Source organism: Syngnathus leptorhynchus, chromosome 16, assembly GCF_054491065.1.
Source record: "Syngnathus leptorhynchus isolate UIUO chromosome 16, UIUO_Slep, whole genome shotgun sequence".
NCBI lineage: Eukaryota > Metazoa > Chordata > Actinopteri > Syngnathiformes > Syngnathidae > Syngnathus > Syngnathus leptorhynchus.
The window spans coordinates 901,475-919,668 of NC_141210.1; the positions used below are offsets into that span (position 1 = coordinate 901,475).

An 18,194-nucleotide genomic window follows, 5' to 3' on the forward strand; every position below is an offset into this window, starting at 1 on the left:
TTACCCACCGAGTGTAGTATCGGCAAGAGAAGCAAAGAGATTGAGATCGACCAATATACCCACACTGTGCTTATGTGCGTATCTCCTTACCAGCTTACAATTCATGTCAAAGAATTTGTCTGCAAGGCTTACTATGTGGAGACTGTGTCACTGCTGCAGTCCAGTATGGATGAGAATACTGAAGTGCAGATTGAGTCGACTAGGTCCTCTTACATCATTCTGAATCCACAAATTGGATGGAATGAGGCTCAATAAAGGGGATGCATTTTAGAAAAATGCCTTTACTTTTCACACTAAGAGGTTTTTGAGTCGTCCGTGTCAATATGTGCCTCCAAAATGAGTAGATTTCTCCACCACTGCAAATGACAAACACAAAAAGAAACTTTATTCAATAGCCGGACGTTATACGGGGCTATAAAAGGCGTTATATAGGCAGCCTGGAATAAATGTGATGTAAATAAACTTCTTGGCATGCCTGCGGCCATTTGGTGTTCACATGGATGGACACACAACTTGGGCGCAAATGGGACCGGATCATCTCTCAGGTGGACACGACGACGCTGAAGTCCAGCTGATGCTTGTGAATGTCACGCATCAGTAATCCTTCTCATTTCAACGTTGCTCTCTGCACTCCTCCTTCTTATTGAATTCCTCCTGCTTGCGCCATTGCAGATGGAGTCCATTTTCCAATATGCAGTGGTCATAAATAAAGCTCATAAATGCACATCGTCATCCTTATGTTACACGAAGAACATACCGCAGGGGGGGGAACCATACCTTGTCAGAGACCATGTTAAAATTGAAAATCAATACCCATCTGAGCTGAACTATTATGGGAGCAATGTGTTAACTAGCAGAGTTATGGTCTCGGTTTTAAGGGCAACTAAAAGGGAACATGTGACTCACAGTCTGTTCATAAATCAAAAGAAGTGCAGTTTTTCAGCTCTTTTCTGACATCTAATGGTAATGTCTGCAAATGACATCAATGCCTTGAGCTACTTTGTCAAGGGATTTGCTTTTAAAGCCAGCTTGCTTTTGCCTAAGACCCATTCTTAACACGCATCTGTAAGAATATGTTTTAAGAATATGACTGTGACTCCGAAGCTAGCAAGTTTGAATAAGTAGTCAAATGTACACATTTACACATTTGTACTCACAAAATCTTTGGATTTTAACATGTGGACATTTTATTGGACTTTCTTTCAACTTTCGAAAGGCACGATGAAGGTCCAAATGACAATGTAAATATGAATAGGAGACAGTGGCGGCATATCGGAAGCAAGCTGTCACAGGACTCAGGTCATGTTTAATGAAATGAAATTTCATCAAACCCAAATCCTGAATGTAAATATTTGACAATGCCTACATTTGTTAGGACTGTATTCCCAATTATCTTTGAGGATTTAATAATCCGTCATAATCTGTGATCGCTATCACCTGCTAGTGCAAAGAAAAAAAAATGGAATGGTAAACAAATACGGATAAAGCTGTTAGCAAATGTTAATGTGAGGAATACGAATCAGGTACCTTACCGGAATGATGTGCAATTATTTATTTCTTTTTGACATGATTTCTTTGGGACAAAGCAGTCATTGTGTTTCAAGTTCATTGTTGGTAAATGCAGTGTGACTGTTTTGTTTTGGTAGCCCTTTCCATTTGTCTTGTAAAGTGAGATGTACTTCAGAAGGGAAATGTCACCTAAGGCATGAATGTTTTACATCGTGGAGGCGTTTGTTTCCTTTCCACAGACTCGCTGTCATGTTTATGAAAGACCCGCGTCAATTGTAAACAAATCATGCAAAAGCTCTTTTTGGACTTCTTCATATATGCTGCATGTAGATCACAGCCACAGCAAAACTAGCTTGTTCTGAGTGGACAAGTAAGTGAACTTCACCCGTCTTCACTTTTTTGCACTGTGTGAAATGTCCTCCTCGGCCTTGTCTATATCCTCAGACACTGACTGTGCATCTTTCTGTTGAAAGAACAATTCATTTGGTATCATTCACTCCAGGAAGTCTAAATAGATGGTTTTCTTTTGACTTTTTGTAGGATGTCATAGGATATGATAGTAATATGATGAAAACCAAATATACTCACCTCAGAGACATTTTGTTGCTTATGAAATGAACACGTCAACCATTTCCTGTACTCCTCCCTAACCTGGGAAAAATAAAATAACATTGAAAACTCCAAACATTTTGCAAAGACTTTTAAGACTTAAGCGCTGGCTCATCTGACCTCTTTGTTGAGCACACAGTGTACAATGTAGAGGACGGTTCCCTGCTGGGAGTTGAGCAGTATAAAGAGGACGTGGAAGAAAAGGTTACTCTGGTAAAGTCCGATAATCCAGGTACAGCCCAGTATAACAAACTGGGCTAGAATCTTAAAAAGAATCAACCTGCAAAACGAAATTCAAATGTCAATAGTATATCGGTTCAGCTGCAAACAGATGCAGGGAAACTTATTAGCCAAGCGCAATTACATTGAATGAATCCCCATTCAAGAAATCGACAGTGTCATTTCTGAAATATCAATCATAAATACAGTAGACACAATCACCTGGTATCTCTCGTTTGAGAGACGTCGCTTCTCATACCGGCCAAAGTCGGTCTTAGACTCCATAAAGTAGCGCAGAATAAGATCACGTTAAGCTTGTAGAAGAATCAGAGTTTGGAATCAAATCCCTTCCATCTGGAAACCAATCTTTTTGATACTCACTGCAAGGACGGTAATGACAGGTCCCGAGGCAGCCCAGTTGAAGTTACGCCGGTGCGAGAGCCAGCAGCTGCAACGCACCTCGACATTAGTCTTCCCTCGTACGCCATGGCGACACACGACTTTGCGCCACTCACTCCTTTAAATTTGCGGCTGCTCCGTATCCATCGGAATACACCAGCGCAGAAACACCCACAATCACAAAGGGAACGCCGTAGCCGACGGAGTAGAGCAAAAGCTTGGGAAGCCCGTCTCTCTGGATCACCTGCACCCTGGAGAGCTTACGGACCAGCAGGTGAAGCTGCAAGGCCTCCAGCAGCATCCACACAAAACTTGCAACCACTAAGAAGTGAAGGAGCCCCGCGATGACGGTGCAGGCCAGCTGTCGGGGAGAGGGAGGACATGCGTGAAACTTAATCTACAGGAAAGTTGATTTCGGATTTCGGCCAACCTCGTGCTCCACATATCGCTCATTCCACAAGAGCAGGAGGTGGGACGAGGCCATGTTGAGACACAAGTGAAGACGTGCCGTGTTGTTGATTTTGGGGTTCCAGCTGCACAGCAGGAAGGTGAGGATGGACAAAGCGAAGAAGAAGAGTCCCACTATGACGCACATTCGGTTCAGCCACTCTAAAAAAGAATCCTCCGGTGGAGGCTGGCTGGCACAAAGAAAACACACTCAGAGATTGCAAAAGTAGAATCGATTGATTGATTGATTGATTGATTGATTGATTGATTGATTGATTGATTGATTGATTGATTCATTATTGCCTACATTGCCAACTTGTAAGATGAGGGCAAACGTGGAGAGGTGAGAACAGCTGCAAACTGTGAAGTTTTCATTTGTGCCAGCGATCCAGCACCCGTCGACCGACCATCTCATCGTCTCGTCCGATTGCTCTTTCCAGTACACGCAAGTCACCAAACCAGATTCGGGTAATACCTGAGAGTGATGCAAAAAAAAAAAAAAAAAGGTTGCAAACCTTCCCATATAAGAAGTGCTTGAAACAGACCCGCTTGTGTTGAATGGTGAAGTTGACGGGCTCAGTGAGGTTGGTGTTGTTCACGGAGGGTAAGACCGCTGTGATCACGTCCGAGTACATCTCCGTCTTGTTCTCCGTTTGAAAATAACGATGACTCAGGAGATGTTCCATTCCTGTTAGTGACGTAAAAGCCACTGCGGTGGAACCTGCTTTACAAAGAATGCCTTGTTTTTGTAACGTGAACGATTCATATTCGACTGATGGTATGATTGTGTCCATTCTCACCGTTATTGTTTTGCGTGAGTCTTTCCAGGTTAATATCCATCATGTGTCCATTGACTACCAGATGAGCGGCAGGCCCGATCGTCTCCAGGATTAACGCTGACGCACATTTGTCACGTTTTGATTCCAGCACAGTCGTCGATGTGTGGAACATCAGAGAATTTCTTACCCACTGTGGAAGTGTTGATGGTGGTTTTGGTTTCATTGTGGCCTGGCGACAGCATGGCGCTCACGAGGCGATCTGAGATGGCCAAGATTTTACTTCCTGTCTCTCCGCCGTCACTGCTCGGCTGGCTTTTCTTGGCCCTCGGTCCAGCGCCCGACACCTCCTTCAATTTGTAAAGCATCAAATACATTTCCAGCAAAGAAGGAAAGGGAATTAATTGTGCGAGTCGTACCATCGATGCCGAAAAGCTGTTTGCCACAGTCTGAGGAAAGAATAGCAAATTCTATTGAACACATATCGATTGTTTTGCTGTGTGTGAAGTGAAAGAAATGAGCTTGACTGACTGGTACTGGTAAAATGAGATTTGTGTGATTTAAAAGTTGTCGGTCCATGTTGTCCAGAAAGATTTTCTCTTTTGTCTGCCCCTGCAACAAAAACAACCATTTTAGCTCATATACAGGATTTTTTTCAAATTTGACTTACCACTGGAGGTTTGATCTCATTGAGAATATCCTGAAGATCTGTGAAATGATCAGAGGAATAAAATGACACGAATGTCTGGGGATGACATTTTAGTACAATGCTAAGCTTACTTTGACAAAAGGAGACTCCGACAATCCATAAAATCCCAGTTGAAGGGTAAAAGCCATCAGGACAGGAGCAATAGAATGTCCCCGGTGCATTGGTACATAATGTTTGATAACCACATACGTCAGCCTCCTCTATGCACTCATCGATATCTATATACAAAAGGAAAGAAATCACAATAAAAAAAATTAATAAAAAAAAAAAGGTCCAATACGGATACCTGTGCATGGGTTGGCATTGCTGGCAATCACTTCCGGGTTGTTCAACCGGTAACCGTGGAGACAGGTGCAAACATAGGAGCCCACTGAATTTGTGCAGTTGGAATCTGGACCGCACACTGAGGCATCTTCGTCGCACTCGTCAATATCTGACGAGAACAAATTATTATGACTCTGGTGTCCTTATGGCAAAAAATAAAATCCATAAAGTGGCCGTTTACCAAGACAGACGTTTTTATCGCTGGGCGGCAGCTCCAGGTCAACTGGAGAGAAGCCCGCTTGACACACGCAAGTATAAAGGCCGGGCGTGTTGATGCACTCAGAGTGTGGACCGCACAGCGACCAATCCCAGCATTCCTCAATATCTGACAATGAAAAATCAAGCATGATGGATCATGCCTTGCTCTTTATTCAAATGAAAATATACCTTGGCAAATGGGAGTGGCGTTTGTCATGATCTGGTAGCCATCCTTGCATTGACACTGATAACTTCCTGGCACATTCAAACACGACCCGTCATCACCGCACACGTTTTCGAGACACTCGTCGATATCTTGCAGGGAGAAAAAAAAAGAGAATCAAGACTTGCGAAATCAGCATGAAGAAAGAGACTGAAAGAAATGTTCAAACCGTACCTACGCATGCATTCTCACTTCCAGGCGGTTCTTCTGGATTTGTTGCAATATATCCAAGCAGGCAGCTGCAAGCGTAAGCTCCCATTGTGTTTTTACAATCGGAATTACTCCCGCAAACACTTGCCGTACACTCGTCGATATCTAATAAAAGACATACTGACGTGTCATGGGAATGTCATTTGAGCATCTCGAGGTACTCTATCGCAAAAAAAAAAAAAACATTACCGGTACAGCCATACGACTTAATTGTGGGCAGATGACTTGGGATCAATTCGTAGCCGCTCACACACGTGCAGCCTCCGTCGTCGTTACACTGTGCAAGCGGACCGCAAGAATCGTTTCGACAATTGGAATGATCTAAACACACGGACGCACCACAGGAATCAAACAAAGCCAATACACAAAGTCAATAACGACGACGATTTGCATTCTCTTACAGGTTACGAAGCCTGAACTGGACTGTGGGTGGTTTGCTGGTTTAAAGATGTAGAAGCCTCCTGGACAGAGGACCACCTCCATCGAGATGCTATGACTATCACACCCTCCGGCGTAAACATACGCGGTCCCCGTCGACGCCGTCGACGACTCCTCGGTTGGATAATTAAATTGAAAACGGATGGGGTACTGGAAACCGCCCCGCGGTCCCGATTGGCAGCTTTGCATGATTCTGTCTCCGCCGATTCCAGTGAAGCGGGACCAATGTCTGGAAAGGCCGCCGTCATCGTGCGAGTAGCCGCTGAAGGAACTCGATGTAAAGGCGATGTTGCGATACGCTTCCGTAATGTTGACGTAGCTATCGCAAGAACCTGCGGAGGACATCGCCGTGGTTGAGTGTCATCTCCAACGCAAAGTGTCGTCGGACTTACCGGGAGGGAAAACGCAATGTGCAGTGATGGAGAAGGATCCTTGGAGAAAGAAGAAATGATGAATGGACATAATGACACAAGCTCATCTGATCTTTTCTGGTTCGGGGTTACGACAAGTTGGAGAAAATCAGATGACGTGAGCATCCCACGTGCAATAAAATTTGGAATCTATTTGAACTGATTGTCATATCACAAAGCCCTTGCTAGACATGCGCTCAAATAATAATATCTATGACGAAAAATGAACTCACCCAGGAGAAGAGTTAAAGCGCAAAAGTTCATGGTGACAAGAAAGCACACCTCTGCAACTCCAAAGCGCAAGAGAGATTTGCAAAGGAGACAACCTGTGTGTTCTTAGCGTCCTGTCCCCATGCAAAAATCCAATGCAAATGTCAATCAAAGCCAGACTTGAGGAGCAAGGTGGGCCTCATGTTTGCCATCATTCGGGAGATTTGTGGTGATGGACACGAATGGCTGAAAACTCAATGAGTTGAAAAAAACTGGAGGAAATCCATTACATTGAAATCAATGGGAATCAACAGAAACAAATCATGTTAAGATTGTTTTTTAATGTGGTGATATTGTGAACATTATGATCATTTCTAACATTTGTCCTCAACATGGAGTGATTCAACATAAACATACTTTTTGGGAATATTTGTTTCCAAAACCTAACGATGACTCAATCCCACTGATGCCGATGATGTAAGACCTCTGATGACTTACAAATGTTGTGATGTCATTCATGACTAATTAGGTATTACCACATTGAGGGGGATTATGTAATTGTTAGGCTGCCGTAACCATCCCAGGTTTTGTTGAAAGACTGCCGCATCTATGACCAATAGGAACATCAATGGCCATGATTTACAGACATGCTTCAAGAGAACACGACTCCTCCTCTACATGTGGACGCAGATGACAGCAAATGGATGACATTTTTTAAGAGGTGATTCAATTTGATCTTATCGCGATGAGGGCTCAACAGTGAAGCTGCGATTCGGACAAAAGTTGAATTAACCGCCGCTCATCTTGCTCGACAGAGCGCCCAACCAAGTTAGTCCCGCTGCCTCGAAGGAGGACAAAAAATCATGGTGGAACCGACTCTTGGGCTGTGAAAAAAGGGCTGATGTTAGTTGCCCCAGGTAAAGAAACTGACTTTCAACTTTGAAATCTGCAACCTGTCTCTCAAAAACAAACAAAAAGTGACTTCTGCTTGTTTTGGCCCCACAGTTCCAATGACTCCGAATTCAAATGTGCTCCAATAAAAAAAAACAAGAGCAACAAATTTCACGTGTGGCCGTGTTGCATGGTAAGTTTGACCAAAAAAAGCACATTATGCACCACCAAATCAAATTGTTTTGGTCATTATTCCATAAGAGATGCGGTGACGTTCCTGAAAAAAAGAGCCTGCAAGAGCAGAGCACTTCCACCTCTCTCCCTGACATGGTGGAAGTGTATGAAATCCAGCCGGTAACAAAGAAATCCTTGCGGGTGTCCTTCCAAGAAGACCACCTAACCACAAGTCCCACGCGTCCTAAAGACCCAGAGACAGATTGTGTCCCAAAACCCATCAAATCCATCATCAAAAATGCCAATGCTGAACAAAACAGAACATTTAAGTGAGTAAATCATTTGTGCAACAAGTCACATTCTTTGACCTGAACATTTTCAGTGGGTGATTGATAACAAAAATTAATCCCTGTAAAATATGATGACATCATCTTTTTCCAACAGCGACATGGCTCCCACTAAGAAGAAAATACGGTGCTGCTGGAAAGTAAGTTGGACACTAAGCGGAGCGCTTGGTCATAAATTTGGTAGGCCTTTGCACGACTCTTTGGGGTTTTTTTTTTGCGACAGAGATGTCAAGTGGCGCCGAAGCGGAGCGTCAACTCTTCGGTGGGGTTAAGAGGCCTTCCAGAGAAAAGGACAAGTTGGAAGATGAGGATTAAAAAATACAATGAAGCAATGCAGGCCACACCCATGAAGGCAACCTTGAGACTTAAACAGTACAAATATCTCGGGTGGGTTTGCACACAGTTCCCGACAGCGGGTCGGAGGGAAATGTAAAAAATATATATAAATTAATTAATTAAAAAACTGAAAATACCCAAAAGTCCCCCCCCTCTACTTTCACCACTGTCTGTTATTTATTTAGTTATTTAGTTTTCTTTTTCTTAATTATTATTCTTCTTGATTTTTTTTTTCTTAAAAAAAAGAAGAACTGACTTGTCTTTCTGGTGCATCAGGCTTCCCAACCCAGCACAGATCTGCTACATGAATGCCAGCTTGCAGAGCCTTCTGACTCTGGAAGATTTTGTTGAAGGCATCCGCTGTCAGCAGCCCATTTGGAGTTTGAGTCCCGAGGCCGCTCTACTAAAGTAAGCTATCCAAACACGTCCTGTAGCTCGGATGGCATGTCTTTTTCTTTTGCCCTCTCCAGGTCATTTATGAACATCAGCGCCTGTCACAACTCCAGCAATGTGGAGCAAAAAATCAACTGCCTTTACGCGTTCAAGAACGTGGTCTCCACCTCGGTGCCAGAGTTTCGGGATCTTGGCCAGAAAGTGAAAACATTTACAATTGGATTTTGTATGACATTATTTGTTTTTATTTTAATCTGCGGCTGCATTTACAGGATGCCCATGAGTTCCTGACTTCTCTACTCGATCAAATCCGAAATCTGAAACCAGTCCAGCAGAATCTGGCCTGCACTATAGGAAAGTCCTACATGTGTCCGGTGGAAGAACACTTTGTTTTCAAGATGCAAAACATCCGAATGTGTTTGAGGTACTACAAAAACAATCAGACCACTCGTCACCAAGCTTGAAACCAAATTACGCTAATGCTGTGGACCTCCTTCCGTAGGTGTAGCAAGACATTTACTAGAGAGGAGGAATTTACAAACCTATCCCTAGACCTGCTACCTGGTTGTGGAACAGTTAAGGAAATGCTTGAAAATTATCTGAAGGTAACCTAAGAGCAGATTTGTTGATTTGCACCAAACTTTAGTCAGAAGGTGAAATATTGTGTGGCTTTTGTGCAGAATACACAGGTGGACTTTCAATGCGAGTGTGGATCCAACACATCGTCGCAGAGCTCGTCCTTTATCACCCTGCCGAGGTAAATCCACCTCGAATGATCGATATTGAAAACTCTGTTGATTTAATCATTCCATTCCTCCCCATCGACAGAGTGCTGGTCTTGCACCTGAAGCGCTTTGTATTTTTTTCAATATTTGGCTCAATCAAGGTTCGTCGGCCCGTTTCACTTTCCAAGGAGTTGTTTCTCCCATCCAAAGAGGTAATGCGAGATGATAACAACCTTAAAGGGGGGAAGAGAAACGACATATATATATATATTCAGGCTGTTGCTTCTTTACAGGATGGGGCCCGTTACAGTTTAGTGAGCATTATCAATCATAACGGCTTTACAACAAGCAGCGGTGAGATAATCAGCCTAATGAAGTTTTTGTTTTATTTTCTTTTTTGTCCTTGAGTAGACAGCTTTTACGGGCACTTTGAAATCAATTCAAGTTGCATTCTTCTTTAGGGCACTATATTAGTGATGGAGTGGATCCAGCAGTGCAAGACGAGGACCAGACTGATCGCTGGTTTACCTACAATGACCTGGATGTCCAAGAAACCAGTTATGGCGCTGTGTGCAACAAGCGGCAAACGACTGCCTATGTCCTTTTTTACACAAGGCATGAGTAGAATCAACATGGTGGAGGTGAGAGGTACTCTGCTCCACTATACTCCATGGGCCTAAAGATGGGATGAGGCGGATACAATGTCACTGTCTATTGCTTGTAAGTGAGAACAGCACCAATGGGTGCTAAAACCTGTTTAGAAAATAAGAACAAATGAAAAAGTAATTCCCACCAGTATTCATTATGGGGAATATACACCCTGACATTGCTATTTTTATTGTTTTCTACTGTTTGAATAGAAATGTGTCAGAAAATAGGAGCTAATCATTTCTGATATTTTGGAAAAGCCATTTTGGAAATGGATATTTCTCATTCAATGCGTCGAAATGGAAAAAAATACCGATTATGAGAACTGCGGAACCTTTGCGTGTCGTTGTTTCCTGCACTCAATATACACGGACGGACCAGAGCGTGTGTGCCGGTAAATTGCCGTCGTATTAATCGTCTGTGATCCCCTGTATCGGATATATAGATATATATGTACCTGTCAAGCTTCCCTCTTTCTATTTGTAAGTTTGCACAATTGGTTGATAATGTTCATAAGATGACGTTAAACATTTACGATCGTTATTTAGATTTAGAAATCGTATCTTATTTTGCTAGTGCAAACAGTAGCGCCGATTGAATGTTAATGCTAACCCTAACAATTCATTTGTATGATTCGGTCAATCGTTTTGTTTTAAAAGCTGCCTTTTGTTACCATTAGATGAAATAAGTGCACATTAGCATTTGATCATATTGAATTAACATAAACATTCAAACAAAAAACATGTCAGTAACGTGCATCAAACATTCAAACAACAAAACATGTCAGTAACGTGCATCATTGATTTCATATTTTGTAAAGTGTACTTACATTTTGACTTTCCTCGGCTGTGCAGCAAATAAGAATGAAATTAAGCCAATACAGCCAATTTAGTACTACAAAAATCTCACGTTGCACCAGCAAAAAAAAATCTATAAAAATATGAATACTATACTGGAGTAGTGATGATCTCGTGTCATTTTATTCACAAATAATGACTCTGCAGTCTGTGTGACTGTTTTATTTTTTTTACTACTTAATGGAGGAATGGCAACAGCTGCATACACAGGTTTATTGCACCTTCTGCCATCTAGTGGAAGAGCATTTAGTTGTTAAGCCTGCTGGACGCTGGCATAAATAAACATTTATTATTCATAATTATTTTGTATAAATTAAGTCATAAAAACGAATTCTTTACTTGAGAAAAAAAAGTCATGACTCATTTGTCATAATAAATGAAACCATGTTTGTACTTCTCTTTAGGTGTGCCTCAAAGTTGCCATCAAAATAACAAGTCATGGCATCACTTGTGAGTAATGCTTTATGGCTCCCTTGCAATCAATGTGACTTCATTTATTGAGATGTTTATTTTTAATTTGTGATATATTTAATAGGCTGCTGATTTGCCGGAGGGAGAACAATGGAACTTTGTAAGAGAAACTGCTTGTTTGTGTTGCAGGGGAGCAGCAGTTCTTCAGGCACTGAATTCATTGTGCGAGTCCCGAAGTGAGTAACATACAGCACATCTTCAACCACATTCAATGTCCATTTGTTTGCATCATTGTTTTCATCCCGTAGGAACACCAGCAAGAAATATAACATTATGGCTTTTAACGCCGGCGATAAAGTCAACTGTTCAACATGGACACAGGTAAGTGATCATGTCGAGTGTTAATAGAATGATGAATCGAAACAATATTGATGTGAATGCCTTCCATTAGGCTCGCATGGAGAGAGACATGAGTGCTCGCAAGATCTACGGCGAAGAAGAAACACCGGAGGGTGCGGCCGGCAGCGAGTTTGGCAAAAAGCAGCGCGAGGAGGCGCGCCGGAAGAAATTTGGCATTGTGACACGCGAGTTCAAAGTTGAGGACCAGCCTTGGATTCTTAAAGTCAACGGCAAGGCGGGAAAAAGGTGTGATGGGGGGGGGATGTTTTCATTACGATAACAAAAGATGATCCAAGCCTCTCTGTTTGTCCATCGAAGGTTCAAAGGTCTGAAAAAGGGCGGCGTCACCGAAAATGCATCCTACTACATCTTCACCCAGTGTCCCGATGGAGCTTTTGAAGCCTTCCCCGTGAACGGCTGGTACAACTTTACCCCGGTGGCCAAACATCGAACTCTCACGGCGGAGGAGGCCGAAGAGGAGTGGGGCAGGTGAGAAAGAAAAGAATTTTGGACTTTGCCTCATGATGGAAACGTTTGTTTTCATTCCACACACAGGAGGAACAAGGTGGTGAATCACTTCAGCATCATGCTCCAGCGACGTCTACGTGAGCAAACGCAGGGCGACGAGGAAGAGGAAGAGAGCGAGAAATCGGCCAAAAAGAAGAAGAAGGGCGGCGGTCGAGGCAACGACCTGCGCATCCACGATATGGAAGACGACTTTGACGTGAGCAGCGACGACAGCGACAACAGTATGGGCGAAGGTGAGTTTGTCAAACATCGCTTCTTCTTCGTAATGCGGCCGTGATGACAATCTTCTGGCTTGTAGATGGAGAAGGCAAGACCAAGACGAAGAGCGACACGGGGAAAGGAAAATCCAAGAAGAAGCGCAATGACAAGGAGGCTTTGGAAGACAGCGATGACGGGGACTACGAGGGGCTCGAGGTGGATTACATGTCGGACGAAAGCAGGTCAGATCCCGAGCAGAGGAAAATCTTTTGATGGCACTTTGTCTTCAATCAATCACTTGTGTGCTCTTCTATAAGCAGTTCAGATGAAGAGCCAGAAAAAGGAAGGCCCAGCAAAGGAGAAGATGTCCCGAAAGGTCAAACCACAATATCATGATGGTCACATTTTGAAGCAATATGTAGTTCATGTGAGGGTTTTTTTTTTTTAACTTTCCAGGGATCGACGAGGCCTCAGAAAGCGAGGAAGAGAGCGAAGAAGAGAAACATAACGAGGAGGAAACAAAAGAAGAGGAGGAGGAGGAGGAAGGAAAGAAAACACCAGCCCAGACAGATAAGAAGAAGAAAAAAGGTACAAAGTCTCTGAAATTTGAGAAAAATACTCCGACACTACAAAAATAAAACCTCTTGCGTTTTGCAGACAGCAGCGGCGAATCGGACAGCTCGGACGACAGCGACATCGAGGGAGAAACGGCCTCTGCTTTGTTTATGGTGGTTAGTGTGTGTGTGGCTGAATAAATGCTTAAGTGTGACAAAAGTACATATTTGACTCTTGTTCGTCGTCCGTTTCGTAGAAGAAGCGCACGCCTCCAAAACGCGCAGGCGGGCGCGGCTCCGCCGGAAGCTCCAGAACCGGCAGCCGGCCGGGCACGCCGTCTATAGACCCCGCCGCCACCTCCAACACACTTCGTGCCGCCGCCAGCAAGCTCGAGCAAGGTGCGTACGTTTGGGGGACATCTGCGGTGGTCCAACAAAAAAAAAAAAACCCTGCCCCAAGCAGATTTGATTTCCCAACAGGTAAAAGACAGACGCAAGGTCCGGGAACCGACTCGCCGGCCGCTAAAAGGCTCAAGATGGACCCCAGTGGTCAGAGCCCCGCCCCCTCTGGGAAGAGCACACCTCAACCCCCATCAGGAAAATCAACTCCCAGTTCCAGGTATGGTTGTCATTTATCAAGGAGACCTCCAGAACGTGAAGGGAACAGAGTTGGCATCAAGCGCTCTTTTTGGCTCCCACAGCGATGTCCAGCTAACGGAAGAAGCGGTTCGGCGCTACCTGATCCGGAAACCCATGACCACCAAAGACCTGCTGAAGAAATTCCAAACCAAGCGCACAGGCCTGAGCAGTGAGCAGACTGTCAACGTGCTGGCGCAGATTCTCAAACGCCTCAATCCTGAGCGCAAAATCGTCAACGATAAAATGCATTTTTATCTCACTGAGTGAACGGCAGATTTTGTGGTGATTAACAGAAATAATATTGTGTCGAAGAAAAAAATATTTCACAACGAAAAACTCGATCAAATGTGTTTGTTTTCTAATAAAACTTCATCAAATCAATGAAGCATCTTTTTGGGGTGTATAAGCTCCTCCCCCTGCCAATTTTCACATTACCTACACAAAATTCAACTCTGCAAGAAAAAGACCTTACAGAGGACTGCATTTTTGACAAACGTGAGAATATTTCATTCAATATTTATTCATGAATATGAAGGAAGCCATGAAAATATGGACTCACAATATACACTTGTCAAATGCTAATCGTCTTTTGACATCAAGCAGTGAAAAACACTTTCATTGTCTTTGGATTTCAGGTAGAATTCACCCAAAGTGCATTTTAAGCCGGAAGGTTCCGACAAATAACAGAGATGCGTCGCTGCCGAGGCACTCTCTGTCCATTAAACAAAGACTGCTCATCTTTTAAGATCTCGTGAGTGAAGTCGTATCTGGCCCGGTCCCTGAAATACCAAAAGAAAGACGTCTTTGCCAAAGCCAAGTGGACGCACAGCTCCGACCAATGCGTGCCCAACCTCAGAATGTACAGGGAGCGCCTGGGCAGGAGCAGGTCCAGCCACTCGCTGGGAGAATCTTCTTTGACCAGGCGCATGACACTATCTGAGAGAAGACTTAATCCCGTGATGGTGCTGCCACAGAACTATAAAAAAGAAAGAAAGAAAGAAAGCTCGTCATCCTGTACATCTCCAATTGACACGTGTCATTTACCTTGACACTGTCAACGTGAGGTTTGATATAACCGGCTTTGTCCAGATCCAGGATGTGGACTGGCCCCAGAAGTGAGCTTCCAGAGGCAAAAGCTACAGATCGGACTCGGGCTAAGATGCTCTGGCATGCTGCTCCCCACGTCACACGTTCGGTTTCTCGGTAGCCATGAATAGCCTAAAAAGGAAACAGGTGAGCGCAGGTACAATCATAATCGTGACAATAAGAAGTACTTACATCATCCCAGTGATCAAATTGGTAACGTTTCTTCTTCAAACCAGGTTCCAGCTCCCGCAGAAGTTCAGCCTCCTCTTCCTCGGTGATGAAGGCCGACCTCACCTCCACCTGTGTTCCGAGTGTGTGCAGCAGAGCCCGGCTTGAGCCGACCATCAGCAGCGGTTCAGATTGAAGGCCGCTGTTTGCCAAAGAGTTCAGATAACGAGCGGAACTTTTGTAAAAAGCTGCTCTGTGGACGCTTTTCCCCGCCGCTGTAAGTAATAGTTTCATATTCGTCTTGGAAATCCAACAACAATCCCACTGTTATGTTACGCCATATGTAAAACGTGATGCATTTTGGGTAATGTAGGCAGAGGAAAATAGGGATGCTGCAGTTCTTCTATTTGGCCACACGAGGTCAGTAAAATGCATTATTTCAAAGTCAACTGTGCGTTTTTTGAATTCTTTTTTTTTTTTGAAGCCTCACGGTACCTTTCTGTATGAGATGACACTAAAAAGAAGAGAAGTTTGCTCATGGACACACACCACCTGATTGGGTTGCAGTTTTGACCCCAAATAAACACCATGGCACTATGCATGCATGGATGCTAACATTTTTTGGAGAAAATGATGACTTCATCCTTACAAAAGATTCCCCGAGAAAAAAAAAACTGACCTACTTAGGACTCAGGACTTGTACCCTTTTGTCTACTCTGCGTTTTTTCAGGACAACCATACATGGTAGTACACATAGACTGTTGAGAATAATAGACCTTGTACCAAATCGAATGATGATCTCATCTAACATGTGAAATGTGTCAATTAAATCCAGCAGCAGTCCCCAGTTGTTTTCTTTGTTCGGTGCTTTTCCTCCCGCAATGTGTTGTTGACTGATATTAGTATCTTTGTTTGTTGCACTGATGTGGATTCATCTGGCAGAGGTTTACATCTCAAGTCGGGTTCAGCAGGGGCGGAGTGCACTACAAGCATCCAGCCATTGAATTATTCAGTCTTATGAATCATTGAGTCACGATCCGCTCCTTTTTCGGCCCTCTCCTCACATCTCCAGAAACAGCCAGCTAGCTAGCCACCATTTTTATTTCCTTTACAGCGAGCGAGAAATACATACATACACAGCGGTCTGAAGGCTAAGCTTGCCTTCACTAACTTTCTACATTTCTTTTCTTTCCTTCCGTCTTTGGCTGTGGTCGTGCCCTTGCGGCGGGGTCACGGAGCCTCTCTCTCACGGTCGGAAGCATTGCTTAAATGGACACAAAGCTAAACGATCGCTTGGCTTTCTGGCGTATCAGATAGATGTTTAAGGTCGTGCCGTTATTGATTGCCGTCTGCACGAGGAAGGTTTCTGTCCCGTTTCAATCTCCAGCAGGGGCCGGATTCATTCTCCCGGTCACCCTTAAATATGTATCGTCATTTCCCATTCACTGTGGCAGCTATTTCTGGACTCAATCAATTAGGAAACATAAGAGATTTTCACCAACGTGATGTTTGGAGCTTCTCTTAGGGTACACAATGTTTTTTTTCCCCCCCACCTCATCCAAAATGGAGTTGCATTCATTGGGCCTTTTCGTTTCAATTGAAAATTGTAAAACAGAGTTATTAGCTTTACATTTGTAACAGGCCACATGAAATGTTTATGTGGGACGGCCCATCACTCTTTGCATTTCCATCCACTCATATGCTAGTTATGGCCCTGGTGGACAGGCACTTTAATGGCTACGGCTTCAGGGTTACAAGTTGTCACCGTCAAGGCGCTCAATAGAATTAAGAGCACCACCAAATGTGATCTGGCATGATTTGTGGAATTTCCACAGTTTCAGTCCATGCTTTGTGCACACCTGCAATCCTAATGAGGAGAAACAGAAAAGAAAATGGGTGGATGAATTATGAATATAGTCAGCAGCTCATGCACTAAATTGCTTATTTGTGAGTCTACGGTTATCGTTTTTCACTTTTCTTCTTTGCTATCGTGACCCAAATGAAAGAGTTTTCTTCACCGAGCGGAAGTCGAACCATATTTTGGGAGTAGTTCAACTGCCAAGTTTTGTTCATTGAGACTTTTTTTCTCGAGAGAAAAGCTACTTGCAGTCTACTCCAATTCTTGGGCGTTCTCCTCGTTGGAGGAGCCGTGGATGTTGCGCATGCATGTAATGGCGAATGGTCACACCTTCAGACGCCTTCCGAGCGAGCGAGCGAGCGAGGCGAGGCGGCCAACTTGGAGAGGGCGGGGGCTGGAGTATAGAGCGAGCGCTCTCCTCCTCCATTAATTTCCAAATGTCTGTTACTAAGAATAGCCGCCTCCCCTCCTTCTCCTCCCATCTCGAACAAACACACCACTCGCATGCGCGCGCGCGCGCGCGCGTGCGCGCACGTCGTCCTGGCGCCGTTGCAGGTGCGCACGTGTACGCGCCGCATATCACCAACCAACACCCCTTCCATCCATCCACCCACCCACCCACCCACCCCCCGCCCATGCATTTCGCAATTTCTATGCGCATTCACGCGAATTTGGAAGTCGAGATTGACGGAGGGCGATCAATACTAAAGGCATTTTCGTCTGTATTGTGAATCGGGGCTTGGTTCGAGAGCTAAGCAAGAGTGAAGCAGGCTGCAAATGGCTTTGGCGTGGTGTGGTGTGGCGTGTGCAAGCGTCTGCTTGCGTCATAATGTGTGCGGCTCCAGCGCTCCCGTTATGGCGCACGCATAAGCTGTGCGGCTGCTGTGCATAGACACACTGCATGGGCTTTTGTCATTTCTTTGCTTATTGTCTCTATCCATCCATCCATCCATCCATCCGTCTGTGCCTCCATTCCTGCGTCCCTCTCCTTCTCTCCTTCTCTCCTTCTCTCCTCCCCTTGGGGGCTGCTGGTGGAGGAACCCAGCACCCCCCGCCGTCGCCGCCGCCGCCGCCTCCGTACACTCACTCAGTCCAATGAGAGAGCGGGAGGACGGACGCTCGAGCAGGACATCCAAGCGCTCCAAGAGGACGGAGGTTCGAGTTTATCGGGACACGCTGAGAGACTCTGTCCATGGTAGGCTGTAAGACGGCGGGGAAGAAGAGGCCGTCCCACGCCTGTCTTTGACGTCCGTGTCGGTGGATGGCTAGGCAGGTGTTGCAAGCAGGGAGGAGGAGGAGGA

At 44.5% G+C, this 18,194-nt stretch overlaps 4 protein-coding genes and 2 long non-coding RNA genes across 12 annotated transcripts; 4 read left to right on the plus strand and 2 right to left on the minus strand.

The window, feature by feature from the left end:
• Positions 1–1,343: 1,343 nt before the first annotated feature.
• LOC147043789 (uncharacterized) lies at positions 1,344–11,282 on the minus strand. 2 transcript variants are annotated; one of them, XM_085934478.1, is made up of 23 exons: positions 11,025–11,282; positions 6,454–6,492; positions 6,025–6,393; positions 5,813–5,944; positions 5,588–5,728; positions 5,380–5,505; positions 5,174–5,317; positions 4,955–5,101; positions 4,740–4,886; positions 4,630–4,667; positions 4,491–4,571; positions 4,379–4,408; positions 4,150–4,309; positions 3,984–4,079; positions 3,729–3,904; positions 3,491–3,658; positions 3,167–3,370; positions 2,853–3,097; positions 2,719–2,785; positions 2,560–2,651; positions 2,239–2,398; positions 2,098–2,160; positions 1,344–1,972 (listed from the first exon to the last, which is right to left on the minus strand). In XM_085934478.1, the coding sequence occupies exons 3-23, from the start codon at positions 6,248–6,250 to the stop codon at positions 1,901–1,903; spliced, it is 2,715 nt and encodes a 904-aa protein (XP_085790604.1). In that variant the 5' UTR covers positions 6,251–6,393; positions 6,454–6,492; positions 11,025–11,282; the 3' UTR covers positions 1,344–1,900. The 2 variants fall into 2 exon arrangements, with proteins under 2 accessions (XP_085790604.1, XP_085790603.1); XM_085934477.1 differs by lacking the exon at positions 6,454–6,492.
• On the plus strand, positions 7,257–8,025 carry LOC147043790 (uncharacterized). Its single transcript, XR_015068574.1, has 4 exons — positions 7,257–7,402; positions 7,497–7,598; positions 7,687–7,765; positions 7,834–8,025. It is a non-coding gene; the product is annotated as an uncharacterized LOC147043790 (long non-coding RNA).
• LOC147043791 (ubiquitin carboxyl-terminal hydrolase 37-like) lies at positions 8,734–10,217 on the plus strand. The gene is made up of 8 exons (XM_085934392.1): positions 8,734–8,837; positions 8,900–9,023; positions 9,095–9,246; positions 9,325–9,427; positions 9,503–9,579; positions 9,651–9,759; positions 9,841–9,901; positions 10,009–10,217. Exons 1-8 carry the CDS (start codon positions 8,734–8,736, stop codon positions 10,170–10,172), a joined length of 894 nt encoding a protein of 297 aa, XP_085790518.1. The 3' UTR covers positions 10,173–10,217.
• gtf2f1 (general transcription factor IIF, polypeptide 1) lies at positions 10,530–14,153 on the plus strand. Of its 5 annotated transcripts, none has more exons than XM_085934482.1 (14): positions 10,530–10,589; positions 11,457–11,502; positions 11,653–11,699; positions 11,772–11,844; positions 11,915–12,108; positions 12,181–12,351; positions 12,418–12,623; positions 12,689–12,830; positions 12,906–12,964; positions 13,045–13,176; positions 13,246–13,316; positions 13,400–13,541; positions 13,623–13,761; positions 13,844–14,152. In XM_085934482.1, the coding sequence occupies exons 2-14, from the start codon at positions 11,491–11,493 to the stop codon at positions 14,046–14,048; spliced, it is 1,593 nt and encodes a 530-aa protein (XP_085790608.1). In that variant the 5' UTR covers positions 10,530–10,589; positions 11,457–11,490; the 3' UTR covers positions 14,049–14,152. The 5 variants fall into 5 exon arrangements, with proteins under 5 accessions (XP_085790608.1, XP_085790607.1, XP_085790609.1 ...); XM_085934481.1 differs by having other exon boundaries at positions 10,560–10,677; XM_085934483.1 differs by having other exon boundaries at positions 10,560–10,677; positions 12,909–12,964; positions 13,844–14,150.
• A 142-nt stretch (positions 14,154–14,295) lies between these two features.
• alkbh7 (alkB homolog 7, RNA demethylase) lies at positions 14,296–15,404 on the minus strand. The gene is made up of 4 exons (XM_085934202.1): positions 15,060–15,404; positions 14,826–14,999; positions 14,633–14,757; positions 14,296–14,560 (listed from the first exon to the last, which is right to left on the minus strand). Exons 1-4 carry the CDS (start codon positions 15,327–15,329, stop codon positions 14,440–14,442), a joined length of 690 nt encoding a protein of 229 aa, XP_085790328.1. The 5' UTR covers positions 15,330–15,404; the 3' UTR covers positions 14,296–14,439.
• LOC147043794 (uncharacterized) lies at positions 14,821–15,816 on the plus strand. 2 transcript variants are annotated; one of them, XR_015068518.1, is made up of 4 exons: positions 14,821–15,024; positions 15,104–15,312; positions 15,409–15,455; positions 15,520–15,816. It is a non-coding gene; the product is annotated as an uncharacterized LOC147043794 (long non-coding RNA). The 2 variants fall into 2 exon arrangements; XR_015068519.1 differs by having other exon boundaries at positions 14,821–15,014.
• The last annotated feature ends 2,378 nt before the right edge of the window (positions 15,817–18,194 follow it).